This window comes from Oryzias latipes, chromosome 8 (assembly GCF_053564925.1).
Source record: "Oryzias latipes strain Hd-rR chromosome 8, Olatipes_Hd-rR_3.1".
Lineage (NCBI taxonomy): Eukaryota > Metazoa > Chordata > Actinopteri > Beloniformes > Adrianichthyidae > Oryzias > Oryzias latipes.
Genome location: NC_136244.1, coordinates 28,217,959 through 28,233,788, shown reverse-complemented (window position 1 = coordinate 28,233,788; position 15,830 = coordinate 28,217,959). Strand labels below are relative to the sequence as shown.

Here is a 15,830-nt window from a genome sequence, read left to right as displayed (position 1 = left end):
AAAACTGTCCATTTACTATTTCCGAGCACGCACCCCCTAAACGCACGCGCACAGAGAAATGAGTACTTCAGGATCCCAGAAAAAAGGAAACATACAATTAAAAAAAAGTAATTTTTGAAACAGAAAAATGTTACCCAGAGAATAAAATGACTATTATTAAAGTAATAAACGCAAAATGTCAAAAGTACAATTAATACCAAAGTATGCAAAGTTTTTGTTGTTACTGTTTTTGTTATTTTTATTTATATTTGTAAAAATTCCATCGTTTTAAATTAAAGCTCGATCCAAATCTGAACAGAAACATTTCAATGTTTTTCAACTTTATTACACTTTTCTCTGTTTACATTTTTTCCAGTGAACTTCTTCACAGCAGGGGGGGGGGGGGGGGGTCCGTATGACACCCACCCCCACCCCACCCCCCACCCCCGCTAACAGGCTAGGCTAGCAGGCTAGCAGCTGCCGCGTTCAGAGACCCGTTCAGACGCGCCGGCTTCGTCCACGTTCCGGTGCTGTTAGGACCGATCCGAACCTCCGAACAGTCCCAGACGACCTGGAGGGACCGCGCAACCCGAAGGCTCGCTAGCTTGCCCCCCCCCCCTGATCAAAAGGTGAAGATGATTAAGCTGTTTTCTCTAAAGCAGCAGAAGAAAGACGAGGAATCTGCTGGAGGAAACAGAGCCGGAGCCGGGGGGAAGAAAGCCAGCGCGGCCCAGCTCCGAATACAGAAAGGTGGGCTCCTCCTCTGCACCGGCCCGGGACCGCCGCCGGTCCTCCGGGAGGGCCTGCTGCTGTCTGCGCGCTTTCAGGCAGCTCCGGTCCCCGGACGGAGGGAAGTCCGGGCCGGCAGCGGCGACAGTTCCGGCTAACGGCTAGCATGCTAACCTAGCTGCTAGCTGTTAGCCACGGCTAACCTCGAAAACAAAGTGATGAGCAGCTGTGGGGGGGTTAACCCTTGTGCTATCTCAGATGACCCCCCCCCCTCCTTCCATTGAGGTGTTCTCCCTACCATGACAAAGGTGGATAAAGGTGGAAAGATTTCATGTAATCCATGGACACCAGTGAAGATCACAAATCATTGAAGAAAAAAGGTTCAGAGCTCTGTCTAGTGGGTCTAGATGACCCACTGTCTAGTGGGTCTAGATGACCCCACTCCCAATGTTAAAGTGCCTAGGATAGCACAAGGGGTACACGCCTTCCACCGGGGACAGGGGGGCAAATCTGGAGTGAAGTTGGCCAGAACCAAACAGGAGGAGTGGGGGGGGGGGGGGGGGGGGGGACTCGGGTGATTTAATTGTCCAATCTGAAATGTCTAAGCAGAGCCTAAATGCAAACATAGTATGATGTCCAGAGCTAGAAGCTATTTCAGGTAGGGTGGGGCTGGCTCCAGGTGCGCCCTCCAGGTGCGCAGGTGCATCCTCCAGGTGCGCAGGTGCACCCTCCAGGTGCGCAGGTGCACCCTCCAGGTGCGCAGGTGCACCCTCCAGGTGCGCAGGTGCACCCTCCAGGTGCGCCCTCCAGGTGCACCCTCCAGGTGCGCCCTCCAGGTGCACCCTCCAGGTGCACCCTCCAGGTGCGCCCTCCAGGTGCACCCTCCAGGTGCGCCCTCCAGGTGCACCCTCCAGGTGCTGTCCTGTGATGAAGAGAAGGATCCTGAACGGCAGGTGTTTGTGTTCCAGACATCAACGAGCTGAACCTGCCAAAGACGTGCGAGATCAGCTTCCCCGACGATGACGACCTACTCAACTTCAGGCTCATCATCTCGCCGGATGAGGTGCGTGTTTGATTCCTAGCAGTGCAGACGTTCACGTTTACACTCGGCTGTGTGTGTGTGGGGGGGGGGGGGGGGGGGGTCATGTGACCACAGATGGACATCATGTAGCCGAGGTTCCTCGTGTTCCTGCTGGATTCTGGAGCATTTCAAAGAGCAGCAGTTAACCTGGATTTTCAGAATAAAAGCCAGGTATCCTGTTGAACTCCCGGAGGGAATTTCAAACCAAGTGGAAGCAAAAAGAAGGAATTCTTCATGATTGTTCATCATCATGTTCCTCATGAATCCACTCCGTGATTCTTCTCCCCTGAGATGATTGGTCAAAGTCCTGCTGCTGCTTGTGTTCACGTCAGGGACCTCATGTAAAACTTTATTTAAACTGCAGACAGATGACAGACAGAGAGCTAAACCCAGAGTGCGGGCTGTCAGGCGGAACACTCATGTGGCACTGCGGTGCTGGTCGGATCCAGTCGCAGGCAAAACCAGTTTTTGGTAGACGGGTCTCCAGGGGGGCTGGGCGTGTCATGGGTTTGAGCCTTGCCTGTCATACCAGAGTACTCTGATTACTCTGGGGGTGGAGGCTCTGAGCCCATACCATTAGTCCTCCGCCACCATGCTTCATAGATTCCATATTTTGTAGTGCTGCCCTGTAAGTGGCTGCTTCAGCTGTGGCCCCCCCACAGCCATGTCACAACATTGGGGTTTTGAGGCAGAGTGGGGGGCATGGAGGGGGCAGCATCCTGCAGCTAACCTGTGTTTCTGTCTCAGGGTTTCTACAAAGGAGGGAAGTTCGTCTTCAGCTTTAAGGTCAGCAAACGCGTCATTTGGCCCCGCCCCTTCTCTGCTCGCAGACATCATAAGAGTTTGTGTTTCAGGTAGGACAGGGTTACCCCCACGACCCCCCCAAAGTGAAGTGTGAGACGATGGTGTACCACCCCAACATTGACCTGGAAGGAAACGTCTGTCTAAACATCCTCAGGTCAGTTCTTCAGAACCGGAGATCCGAACAGCGAGGGGGGGGGGGGGGGGGGTTCTGGAGGTTCATGTGTGCTCTTCTGCTCCACAGAGAGGACTGGAAGCCGGTTCTGACGATAAACTCCATCATCTACGGTCTGCAGTATCTCTTTCTAGTAAGACACGTCACATGATCTGGGGGAGGGGGGGGGGTCTGCTGGTCAGCCAATCATACTGCAGGAGGGTCACCCACTGGGCCCCTCCCAACTGGGAAACTCCTGTCAGTGGGCGGGGCGTATTTGGATAAGGGGACGCCTTAGCTGCCCCCCCATTCCGTAGCTAAATCTAGGAGCAATCTGGAAGAGCGGTTCTGCTAGGGAACAGTGGACCCAGTGGGATCAGCCCAACGTAGAGAACCTGGAACCGGTGGAGGCGGGTCTTCTGCCTGCTTTGATTCAGACTCCAGCTGGAACTGGACCAGAAGGTTCTCCACCGTAGAACGGTTAAAGAACCTTCAGGTCCAGAAGCTGGAACTGGACCTGAAGGTTCTTTAACCGTTCTACGGTGGAGAACCTTCAGAAGACTCATCCTGATGGAACAAAGCTCAGAACTCTTTGTGACTCCGGATGTTTCTGGTTTCGGAACCATGAGAGAAGAAGGTTCTAGACTGTATTTGGGTTCAGTCTTCGTCTGAAGCGACTCCCTGGGTTCTCTCAGTTGGACTGGACACCAAACGGAACCGTGCAGCGGCGGTTCTTTTGGTGTCTGGGCCCCTGTGAATCCCTGAGGTGGTCCGAACCCGCGGTTCTGCTGGTGTCACTGACACGACTGACGCTCGACTCCACCCCCCAGGAGCCAAACCCGGAGGACCCCCTGAACAAGGAGGCGGCGGAGGTCCTGCAGACGAACCGGCGGCTCTTTGAGCAGAATGTCCATCGCTCCCTGAGGGGGGGCTATGTGGGCGCCACCTACTTTGAGAGATGTCTGAAATAGCTGGGCGTCCCACCATCTCACCCTCCCCCCACCCGTTTGCTCTTCAGCCCTGCTGGGGGGCCGCAGCAGGAAACAGGAAGTCACACGCAGAAGAAAGAAGCTCCGCCCCCTCCTCTCACATTCTTTTATGTCCAGCTGTTTTTATGGAAGGTGGGGGGGTCAGCCCAACGCTGATGAGGATGAAGATTTGCCGGATTTCTTTTTGTTTTTTTAGGCTGACATTCAGACACGCCCCTTCCCGTTCCCACATTTTCTGTGGTCCATAGGCCAGCAGCAAACTCCAGACCCCCCCCCCCCCCATCCCACCTGGACAGGTTGAGGGGAGAAAGACCCGCCTTAACATTAGGTAGTGGGTCGGGGGGGGGGGGTTGGACAGGAGGGGGTGGAGCAACCTCAGGAAACATTCAGGATCAGGAGACTCAAAGGAGGAGGGGCTTATAGAGTTGAGGTCTTCATATGGGGAGTGGCTAAGTTTGAATGAACACGCCTTAAAATGCTTCTATGATGACATCAGCGGATCTTGATCTTTGTGGGAGGAGCTTATGATGCGGCATCTGGAGACGGCGAGCAACAACCCAGACCTGTTTGGAGTTTGCTGCTAAAACATGGAGCGCCGATGGGTGGGGCTATTGTTTGGTTCGGAACTTTTGCATTTAAATAGAAGGCGCATTTTATTTTCATTTGGGGGTTTTAAGGGGTGGAGTCAAAAAGGGGAGGAGTTAAACATTAGGATTCTTGTGAATATGAAACCCCAGCTGTTCACATCGACTGCAATATGATTTATGTTAAATAAAATATGAACTTGAAGACCTCCGTGTTTACCTGTGACACGTGCACGCACACATGCACGCACACATGCACGCACACATGCACGCCCATGAGGACCCTAAGGACGTTCTCAGATAAAGGAGCAGAACAACACGCCTGATTTCTGTGTTCAGGTGTCCAATGAAGGTTAGAACTGGAACTTTTCTTCCGTCTGAATCCACGTGACCTGCAGCACAACGCTTTTCTTTTAAGCCCCTCCCCCTGTAAGAATCATTTGTTCCTAGACTCCAGAACATTCAGCCCTTCATCAGCCAGGACAGAAACTCTGGTTCTCCTGCAGGATCGGCGGTTTCCAAACACACTCATGGTTTCAACAGCATCTCCTGAAGGAGCAGAACCAGAACACGTGTACCACTTTAAAGACCCTCCATGCCCGGTCCGGGCTCACAAATCTGCTCTTCCTCGCTGCTCCGACCGTCATTCATCATCAGAACTGTGGAGTTTGACGCCCCGATGGAAATAATGAAAGCAAAAGTTTCTTGCAAGTCCAGTTTTAATGTGAAGGTGTGTTCCAGAGCAGCAGGTAGTCATCAGCACAAAACAATACACTTTCTCTGATGTCAGAGCTCCTCCCCTTTCTGCGCGTGTCCTAGTTACGGCGTCGTGGTCCAGACGCGGTCCGTCAGGCCAGGTGGTGCTGTGTGGTCATAAGGATCAGAGGAACCTCTTTGTCTCCCGTTCCAAGCAGCGGGAACATCCTCTCTGTGAGCTCCGCGTTTCCATGGAAACTGTAGATTTCTGAGCCAGACTTCACGTTGTAGAAGGTCACCTGGGCCTCCTCCACGTCCAGGAACACGCCCACCTGCCGCAGCTTGGGGTGGTGACTTTTCACCTGCAAAGGTAAATGTCACATTAAAGAGGTCTTCATATGTTTTTAAGGGAAGCCATGGCTGATGACATCCATGATAGAAGCATGTTCTCCTTTACATGTGACCCACACGAAAGTCACGTGTGACCCACACACACACACACAAGAGTCACGTGTGACCCACACACACACACACGGGTCACGCGTGACCCACACACACACACACAAGAGTCACGTGTGACCCACACACACACACACAAGAGTCACGTGTGACCCACACACACACACGGGTCACGCGTGACCCACACACACACACACACGGGTCACGCGTGACCCACACACCCGAGTCACGTGTGACCCACACACACACACGGGTCACGCGTGACCCAGAGGTCTTTCAGTCAGGAACGTCTTCATTTAGGTCCTCAGTGGGTGTCTCACGTGTGGATCGGTTGTGTGTCCGTGAACCACGTCTGACCTGAACATCAAAGCTTGTGATCTTCAGGTCAGACGTGTGTTTTTATCTGATTCACGTTCAGATGTTAAAGCTGACACGTGAATTTGGTTCTGGATAAACTTTTCTCTCACGAGCTTCTCAGAAGCCGCAGAAAGATGGAGGAGCAGTTGGGGGTCTGAGCATACTTTGGTCAGGGGGGGCGCCGTGAGCGCGCGGAGCTGGTTTCCGCTCCACCAGAGGGCGTAGTACCCATTGGAGGGGCTCATGTCGAACAAGCCTTTCCTCTGAGCCGACTCGCTGATCACACCCAGCTTCCAGTCCTTGTTCTCGCCCACAAACACCTGCAAGACAAAGATCAGGGTCGAACTTCTCGTCACGGTCCTGGACCCGGTCTCCATCCGTGGACGCGGGTCTGACCTCCCAGTAGTGGCGGCCAGAGCTGAAGCCCTCCTTGGCGATGACGCAGGACCACACGTCGAACCTGTGGGGGCTGTTCCTGAAGAACTGCAGCTTCTCGCCGCGCTTCACCTGCTTCCTGTCCTCGGACAGGATGAGGAACGGGTACGCCGTCACCGGGTTCAGCGTCACGTCCTCTGCAGGTCAGAGCACGATGGCAGATCAGAACTGTGAGGAAAACTGGAACCTCTCCTCTAAGCTCAGAAGCGGCTTTAAGAACAAACAGTTCTGCAGAACCAGTCTGGGTCACTCTTACCCATGTAAACACGGGCCTTCTTGTGTCCTGAAAGAGAAAACCAGATTTCAGCTCTAGAACCCGAGAACACGAGGAGAACCGGCTTTTCTAGAGCGGGTCTGTACCTGAAACCTGTTTGAGCCTCTTCACATCTGAGGAGACAGGAGACAGAAAGTGACCAGCTGCACCTCCACAAACAGCTGAGAAACTTCTGACTGGGAGTTCCTGTTGGCCTAGCAGCCCAGCTGAGGGGAATAATGCCCCACAGAAGCAGCTCTAGATGCCTCCTCACCTTTCAGTGACCACTGGCTCTTCCTCAGACTGGCTGTGCTTCCTCTCAGACTCATCATGCTGTCGGCCGCCATCAGGTCACCTGCTGGAACTGGACAGGTAGGGGGGGTGTCACAGATGAGCGTGCACGTGTAACCCCGCCTCCCTTCAACTCACAGGAGTCTCTGAAGCTTCTGTGACCACCGGGAAGACCATCGCCCATCTGGATCTCATCCAGTTTCTCCTTCACCTCCATCAGGCCGCTCTTCACCTCCTCCAGTGGGAAATGGAGGGAAAACACCTCGTCCTCCTCGTCCTCCCCCACTTGCTGCTCCTCCCCCAGAGGAGCTGTGGCTTCTTCAAAACTCTGCAAGGAGAAGGAGATGTTTCCAGCGGCTCAGGAGAGCCCGGCCTCCTCCGTCTGCTGCTCCTCACCTGCAGGAACCGGATGTGGTCCTGACTGCTGGCCTGGACCTCCAGCTCCGCCCTCTTTTCGTTCAGCTGGCGAAGTTCCACCTCCAGGCGGTTGACCAGACTCTCCCCCTTGGAGACCAGAGGGTCCAGCTGACTCTCCATCCTGCCCACCACCTGAGTCCGGACCCGGTCCAGTGCCGCGGACAGCTGGTCCAGCAGGTTCTCCACGTCGCCGCGCTCTCGGCCGGCATAGTTCTGAGGAACGTGCCGGATCGGACATGAGGACATGTGACCTGGACCACAAACCTGCACTCGGCAGCGCCTCGGACCTGGAGCCCCTCCAGCTTCCTCCTCAGGTCCCCCAGGCGGCTCTCCTTCTCCCGGATGCGGTTGAGGATCTCCTGCTCCGTCCGAGCCATCTGTTTCTGGAGACAGCAGAGGGGTGAGCGCCTGCCCTGCCGGTCCTGACTCAGGAGCGCCCCCTTTCCTCTCTACCTGTTTGTTGAGCCGTTCCGTCTGGACCGAGACGGTTTTGTGGGTCCGATGTTCCTCCAGAACGCAGATGGCGCAGATGCAGCGATGACATGTCCTGCAGTACACCTGGACACACGAACTCATCAGCAGGAAGCCCCAAACACCACTAAACGTCCTGCACTCCCATCTACCTCCAGCAGGCGGCGGTGCATGGAGCAGGTGCGGCCCCTCAGGGCCTCCTGGGGGTCCATCAGGGGGTGCTTGGAGTAAAAGGGCGTAGTGAGGTGAGGCTGCACGTGCTCGTTGCAGTAGGAGGCGGTGCACGTGAGGCAGGATCTGACGGCCGGACGCTTCACGCCTGTGCACACGTCACACCACACCACGTCGCCGCCCACACTCGCCACCTTCTGGCTTTCTGGTGGTGGCGACAAAAACGGGTTGGTGCTCCTGCCGTCCTCCGCCATCGTCATGACAACAGGCGAACTGTTCCTGGGGGGCGGTGGCGGGAGCCCGGCGGCGCTGTAATGCGCCACTTTGTATTTATCCGCGATGAGCGCGAAGACTTTGTTGATGCTGAGCAGCGGACGCTCATCGAACTGACGCTTGCACAGCGGACACGTGCACACCTGGCTGGACGCCCAGTAACCGCCGATGCAGGCCTGCAACACACGCAGCGTCTCAGGTCAACAGCGCCCCCGCAGGCCAGCGGGGGGCACTGCAGGCCCAGCTTACCTGGCAGAAGTTGTGCCCACAGGGAGTGGAAACCGGGTCGGTGAACAGGTCCAGGCAGATGGAGCAGGTCAGCTCCTGCTCTGAGAACAGTTCTGGAGCCTCCGCCATGGTTCCTCGTCAGGCTGAAACCCCAGAACCAAACCCAGAAAATGAGGAACAAACGGACGAGCTTCTGAAATGTCAAAAAACTGAAACTTCTGCAGCATCTTGACAAGACGACATGTCCAACGCTGCTGCTGGGAAGGAGGGCGGGAACTCTGGTTTGGACAGAACAGGAGAACCTTGGTCTTCTGGAGAACAAGGTTCTCTGAGACAGGAAGAGGAGAACCACAGAGAGGAGGAGAACCACAGATAGGAGGAGAACCAAAGAGAGGAGGAGAACCAAAGAGAGGAGGAGAACCAAAGATAGGAGGAGAACCAAAGAGAGGAGGAGAACCAATGAGAGGAGGAGAACCAAAGATAGGAGGAGAACCAAAGATAGGAGGAGAACCAAAGATAGGAGGAGAACCAATGAGAGGAGGAGAACCAAAGAGAGGAGGAGAACCAAAGATAGGAGGAGAACCAATGAGAGGAGGAGAACCAATGAGAGGAGGAGAACCAAAGATAGGAGGAGAACCAAAGAGAGGAGGAGAACCAATGAGAGGAGGAGAACCAAAGATAGGAGGAGAACCAAAGAGAGGAGGAGAACCAAAGATAGGAGGAGAACCAATGAGAGGAGGAGAACCAAAGAGAGGAGGAGAACCAAAGAGAGGAGGAGAACCAAAGAGAGGAGGAGAACCAAAGAGAGGAGGAGAACCAAAGATAGGAGGAGAACCACACAGAGGAGGAGAACCAATGAGAGGAGGAGAACCAAAGAGAGGAGGAGAACCAAAGAGAGGAGGAGAACCAAAGAGAGGAGGAGAACCAAAGAGAGGAGGAGAACCAAAGATAGGAGGAGAACCAAAGATAGGAGGAGAACCAAAGAGAGGAGAACCACACAGAGGAGGAGAACCAAAGATAGGAGGAGAACCAAAGAGAGGAGGAGAACCAAAGAGAGGAGGAGAACCAATGAGAGGAGGAGAACCACACAGAGGAGGAGAACCAAAGAGAGGAGGAGAACCAAAGAGAGGAGGAGAACCAATGAGAGGAGGAGAACCAATGAGAGGAGGAGAACCAAAGATAGGAGGAGAACCAAAGATAGGAGGAGAACCAATGAGAGGAGGACCACAGAGAGGAGGAGAACCAAAGAGAGGAGAACCACACAGAGGAGGAGAACCAAAGAGAGGAGGAAAACCAAAGAGAGGAGGAGAACCAAAGAGAGGAGGAGAACCAATGAGAGGAGGAGAACCAATGAGAGGAGGAGAACCAAAGAGAGGAGAACAACACAGAGGAGGAGAACCAAAGAGAGGAGGAGAACCACACAGAGGAGGAGAACCAAAGAGAGGAGGAGAACCAATGAGAGGAGGAGAACCAATGAGAGGAGGAGAACCAAAGAGAGGAGGAGAGCCAAAGAGAGGAGGAGAACCAAAGATAGGAGGAGAACCAATGAGAGGAGGAGAACCAATGAGAGGAGGAGAACCAAAGATAGGAGGAGAACCAATGAGAGGAGGAGAACCACACAGAGGAGGAGAACCAATGAGAGGAGGAGAACCACACAGAGGAGGAGAACCAAAGATAGGAGGAGAACCAAAGAGAGGAGGAGAACCAAAGAGAGGAGGAGAACCAAAGAGAGGAGGAGAACCAAAGATAGGAGGAGAACCAATGAGAGGAGGAGAACCAATGAGAGGAGGAGAACCAAAGATAGGAGGAGAACCAAAGAGAGGAGGAGAACCAATGAGAGGAGGAGAACCAAAGATAGGAGGAGAACCAAAGAGAGGAGGAGAACCAATGAGAGGAGGAGAACCAAAGATAGGAGGAGAACCAATGAGAGGAGGAGAACCAAAGAGAGGAGGAGAGCCAAAGAGAGGAGGAGAACCAAAGATAGGAGGAGAACCAATGAGAGGAGGAGAACCAATGAGAGGAGGAGAACCAAAGATAGGAGGAGAACCAATGAGAGGAGGACCACACAGAGGAGGAGAACCAAAGAGAGGAGAACCACACAGAGGAGGAGAACCAAAGAGAGGAGGAGAACCAAAGAGAGGAGGAGAACCAATGAGAGGAGGAGAACCAATGAGAGGAGGAGAACCAAAGAGAGGAGAACCACACAGAGGAGGAGAACCAAAGAGAGGAGGAGAACCAAAGAGAGGAGGAGAACCAAAGAGAGGAGGAGAACCAATGAGAGGAGAACCAAAGATAGGAGGAGAACCAAAGATAGGAGGAGAACCAAAGAGAGGAGAACCACACAGAGGAGGAGAACCACACAGAGGAGGAGAACCAAAGATAGGAGGAGAACCAAAGATAAGAGGAGAACCACACAGAGGAGGAGAACCACACAGAGGAGGAGAACCAAAGAGAGGAGAACCACACAGAGGAGGAGAACCACACAGAGGAGGAGAACCAAAGAGAGGAGAACCACACAGAGGAGGAGAACCAAAGAGAGGAGGAGAACCAAAGAGAGGAGGAGAACCAAAGATAGGAGGAGAACCAAAGATAGGAGGAGAACCACACAGAGGAGGAGAACCAAAGATAGGAGGAGAACCAAAGATAGGAGGAGAACCAAAGATAGGAGGAGAACCAAAGATAGGAGGAGAACCAAAGATAGGAGGAGAACCAATGAGAGGAGGAGAACCACACAGAGGAGGAGAACCAAAGAGAGGAGGAGAACCACAGAGAGGAGAACCACACAGAGGAGGAGAACCAAAGAGAGGAGGAGAACCAAAGAGAGGAGGAGAACCAAAGAGAGGAGGAGAACCAAAGATAGGAGGAGAACCAATGAGAGGAGGAGAACCACACAGAGGAGGAGAACCAAAGAGAGGAGGAGAACCAAAGAGAGGAGGAGAACCAAAGAGAGGAGGAGAACCAAAGATAGGAGGAGAACCACACAGAGGAGGAGAACCAAAGATAGGAGGAGAACCAAAGATAGGAGGAGAACCAAAGATAGGAGGAGAACCAAAGATAGGAGGAGAACCAAAGATAAGAGGAGAACCACACAGAGGAGGAGAACCACACAGAGGAGGAGAACCAAAGAGAGGAGAACCACACAGAGGAGGAGAACCACACAGAGGAGGAGAACCAAAGAGAGGAGAACCACACAGAGGAGGAGAACCAAAGAGAGGAGGAGAACCAAAGAGAGGAGGAGAACCAAAGATAGGAGGAGAACCAAAGATAGGAGGAGAACCACACAGAGGAGGAGAACCAAAGATAGGAGGAGAACCAAAGATAGGAGGAGAACCAAAGATAGGAGGAGAACCAAAGATAGGAGGAGAACCAATGAGAGGAGGAGAACCACACAGAGGAGGAGAACCAAAGAGAGGAGGAGAACCACAGAGAGGAGAACCACACAGAGGAGGAGAACCAAAGAGAGGAGGAGAACCAAAGAGAGGAGGAGAACCAAAGAGAGGAGGAGAACCAAAGATAGGAGGAGAACCAATGAGAGGAGGAGAACCACACAGAGGAGGAGAACCAAAGAGAGGAGGAGAACCAAAGAGAGGAGGAGAACCAAAGAGAGGAGGAGAACCAAAGATAGGAGGAGAACCACACAGAGGAGGAGAACCAAAGATAGGAGGAGAACCAAAGATAGGAGGAGAACCAAAGATAGGAGGAGAACCAAAGATAGGAGGAGAACCAAAGATAGGAGGAGAACCAATGAGAGGAGGAGAACCACACAGAGGAGGAGAACCAAAGAGAGGAGGAGAACCACAGAGAGGAGAACCACACAGAGGAGGAGAACCAAAGAGAGGAGGAGAACCAAAGAGAGGAGGAGAACCAAAGAGAGGAGGAGAACCAAAGATAGGAGGAGAACCAAAGATAGGAGGAGAACCACACAGAGGAGGAGAACCAAAGATAGGAGGAGAACCAAAGATAGGAGGAGAACCAAAGATAGGAGGAGAACCAAAGATAGGAGGAGAACCAAAGATAGGAGGAGAACCAATGAGAGGAGGAGAACCACACAGAGGAGGAGAACCAAAGAGAGGAGGAGAACCACAGAGAGGAGAACCACACAGAGGAGGAGAACCAAAGAGAGGAGGAGAACCAAAGAGAGGAGGAGAACCAAAGAGAGGAGGAGAACCAAAGAGAGGAGGAGAACCAAAGATAGGAGGAGAACCAAAGAGAGGAGGAGAACCAAAGAGAGGAGGAGAACCAAAGAGAGGAGGAGAACCAAAGATAGGAGGAGAACCAAAGATAGGAGGAGAACCAAAGAGAGGAGGAGAACCACACAGAGGAGGAGAACCGAAGGGTTCTTCTTCATGATGCTTTTCTTTGCATTCAGACAAAACGCCCACTCATGAGGTGGGTGGGGGGCTTTCTAGTCCACTCCTAGTCCAGGAGTTGGAGGGACCTTAAAGGGAGAACACCGTCTGTCTCCATCCTCCTCTCCTAACTCCTTTTGACCTCCACGACCCTCGTCATGTTGTCCTTCAGCAGAACTGGCCTCAAACGCCTTGCGTTGAGTTTGGGGCAGTTGGAGATGAGCTTCAGGGTCGTTCCTGCTCCTGACTGACGGTCGTCCATCGGAGAGCAAACACCGAGATCAGAGACTGAAACCTCAGAGGTTCCTGAAGAACAAGACCCAGCAGGACCTTAGGTCAGCCAGAAGGACCCGAGGTCCACCGGAAGGACCCGAGGACCGACAGGTCGGACGGCTCCTGTCTGAAGGGTCTCATTATCCGGTGGGTTCCTCTTCCGAGGACGAGGAAAAGATTCTCCAGACACTAAAAGGACCCATTTCTGGAATTCCAAGACCAGCCCCGACCACATTCCTCCAGTCTAACCTGAAGTCTACCACATTGACAGTTAAGTGTGAGTCAGCAGGAGGCGGGGCCTCTGCACCTGCTGTAAACAGGTAAGGGGGTGGGGCCAGCAGGCCCATCCGTCAGGTGGAACTTGTGCGTGCAGCAGTGAAGCGGCGCGACTGGAAACGCTGGACCTTTATGCTGCTTCATGGTCTTATCCCCCTTCCCCTCCTATTATCACCCCCCTACCCCCCATCTCTCTAACGTCCCTCTCTCTTCTTCCCCTCTTTCCTTTTCCGTCCGGTCCAACACCAAAGATTTTCAGACATGTTTGAAATTAATAAAGTTTGGCCTCAATTACAAAAGGGGTTTATTCAGACATACCTTTGGTTTGTCTGAAGATTAAAACCCCTCTTGTTAAAGTAAAATATGTCCAACACAAGAGGCCCTCAGCTCTCATCTGTCTGCCCAGCTGTTGGACAGGACAAGTTAAAAAAAAATAAAAAAAAAAAGGAAACGCTGGACCTCCAGGAGCCCAAGATGTTCCAGATTCCAGTTCCAGGCCAGGAACCAAAGGAGAACTCATGCCAGACCCGGCAGAACCTTTCCACCGGTGGTCAGAGAAGCTCCCCGCCTCCGACCCCCGTCAGGTGACCCAGCTAGAACCATCCTGACATCAGCTGCGGTTCTGGACCCGGTGGGCCCCAGTGACGGCAGGAGGCGAGCTGCTGGTCCGAGAACGCTGAGGTCCAGATCATCGTGAGGCTCAGGCTCTGAGGGCGGGGCCCAGCTGTGATTGGCAGCTCTGACCTTCGTGACTGACACCTCAAAAGAACAACCCCCCCAACAGCACCTGAACTGCAGAGGGAACAGGAAGTGACATCACAGCGTCCATGACAAAGACGCCACTGAAACGTGGTCAGAGCCACAGTTTCCTCAGAAACTGGCGTTTTATCAAAGCCAATTTTCGTAAACAGCGGCGCGCGCGCTCCCGGTGTCTCAGGTGGGCTCAGTCAGAGCGGATCGCCTGGAATCCACGCCGCAGAGCCTAGGAGCAGGTCTGGGTCTTCGCTCACCTGAGGACAGGTGCGCGTCCGTCCGCGGGTCCTGGTGGTCCTGGTCGGTGTGAAGCGGCAGCGCAGCAGCGACCGAGCTCTCCTCCGCCTGCACCTGTTTCTGCCTCCAACCAGAATCTCAGGTTTGAGCAGTCCTCTCGGGGCGGGGCCTCAGGTGCAGGAAGCGGTCAGGTGAGTTTAGGGGCGGAGCCAGCAGGCTGGAAAAATGCAAGCGAGTTTTCATCTGCAGAAGATCTGAGCAGGAAGAAGGAGCTGCTGAGGACACGCCCCCTCACACCTGCTCACGAAGGGGGAGGAGCTCTGCTTCCTTCCATCCGTCCAGGTGACGTCATCTTTCTGTCAAACGGTTCATCCGTTTGAGGGCGAAAAGAACGGTCCAAAGCCTGGGAACCGCGTGGGGAGGCTGGAGCCTATCCCCGCCGAAGGTGGGCTCTTCTTCCTCCACGATCACAAACATAGTCCACGCCCCCGCACGCACGCACGCACGCGGACAACAGCTGGATTTAGTCCCATTGAGATGAAGAATTTCTTTTTCAGGGGAGTCCTGCAGGAGGAAACAATAAATGTAAACATTGAAAACATAAAGGAAAGAAAAATGTGTAAAACAGGTCAGGTTAAAGGGATTTCTCCTCCATTCTCAGCCTGGATTGAAACCTATTCAGAGGAATAAGTTCTTTATCTTCCAGCTTTTTTGTAGAGCGTTCCGGGGGGGGGGCGAACCCCTTTTTCCCGGGTCAGTACAGGCAAATGGAACGGCGAGCAACAGACGGTCATTGAAACAGTCCGTGTGATTCTACAGTCCTCAGCCTGATGAGCTGCAGATGCAGGAAGGTGAAAGCAGAGATCTGGAAATGAAATGAACCTCCAGCTGGACAGAGAAGAGCGTCCCCCTCCAGAGCTCACAGGGACGAGTCCAGGCCTTCCAGTCCGTCACAAACCTCAAAGCAGAATCCTCAGAATCCTGTAGCCTTCATAGATAAAGGTCTCCACGATGTCAAATGGATAAAAAGCTGCGGTGACGAGTCTCTGGTTTGGCTGCAGTGAGAGAGCATCATCAAGATTCCCAGATATTTGTCCACAGGAACCGTTTCATTTCCCTCCAGCTGTGGCGTTTCTCTAGCCTTTGAAAACAACATTCCTTTGGTTTTGTCTGCATCAACCAGTCATTTCAGCTGAAGAAATGCATGCTGGACCGCAGAGATTTAACAGCAGTGGGTGGGGATGGGTCATAGCAATAAAGAATAAAAATGCCTCTTTGCCTCATGACAAAGAGGGAGGGGTCCTAATCCAGAACCCTGGGGCACAACCCCTCATGTCATGTTACTCAGTCATTTGTGATGCAGGAGACCACATGATCTGAAGACCTTTGTTTTAACACCACATGGTCCACAGTGTCCAAAGACAGACCAATGAGAGCGCAGCACAAAGACAACGTCGTAGACGACGTCCTGTTCTCTTCCCTGAAGCCGACTGCAGTGCTGACAGAAGAAAAACTCCATCACGGCAAGAAAGTCCAGAGTTTTGGCCGGTAGTTGGTCAAACTGCTGGGTCGCC

The 15,830-nt window shown here is 53.2% G+C and overlaps 2 protein-coding genes across 2 annotated transcripts; one reads left to right on the top strand and one right to left on the bottom strand.

Moving 5' to 3' along the window:
• Positions 1–300: 300 nt before the first annotated feature.
• ube2m (ubiquitin conjugating enzyme E2 M) lies at positions 301–4,522 on the top strand. The gene is made up of 6 exons (XM_023957171.2): positions 301–729; positions 1,677–1,771; positions 2,537–2,575; positions 2,644–2,747; positions 2,835–2,898; positions 3,575–4,522. Exons 1-6 carry the CDS (start codon positions 615–617, stop codon positions 3,713–3,715), a joined length of 558 nt encoding a protein of 185 aa, XP_023812939.1. The 5' UTR covers positions 301–614; the 3' UTR covers positions 3,716–4,522.
• A 496-nt stretch (positions 4,523–5,018) lies between these two features.
• Positions 5,019–14,465, bottom strand: btr30 (bloodthirsty-related gene family, member 30). The gene is made up of 13 exons (XM_023957170.2): positions 14,277–14,465; positions 8,390–8,511; positions 7,849–8,316; positions 7,679–7,783; positions 7,513–7,608; positions 7,205–7,438; positions 6,947–7,136; positions 6,792–6,881; positions 6,625–6,651; positions 6,521–6,547; positions 6,226–6,401; positions 5,994–6,149; positions 5,019–5,375 (listed from the first exon to the last, which is right to left on the bottom strand). Exons 2-13 carry the CDS (start codon positions 8,495–8,497, stop codon positions 5,166–5,168), a joined length of 1,887 nt encoding a protein of 628 aa, XP_023812938.1. The 5' UTR covers positions 8,498–8,511; positions 14,277–14,465; the 3' UTR covers positions 5,019–5,165.
• Between the last annotated feature and the right edge of the window lie 1,365 nt (positions 14,466–15,830).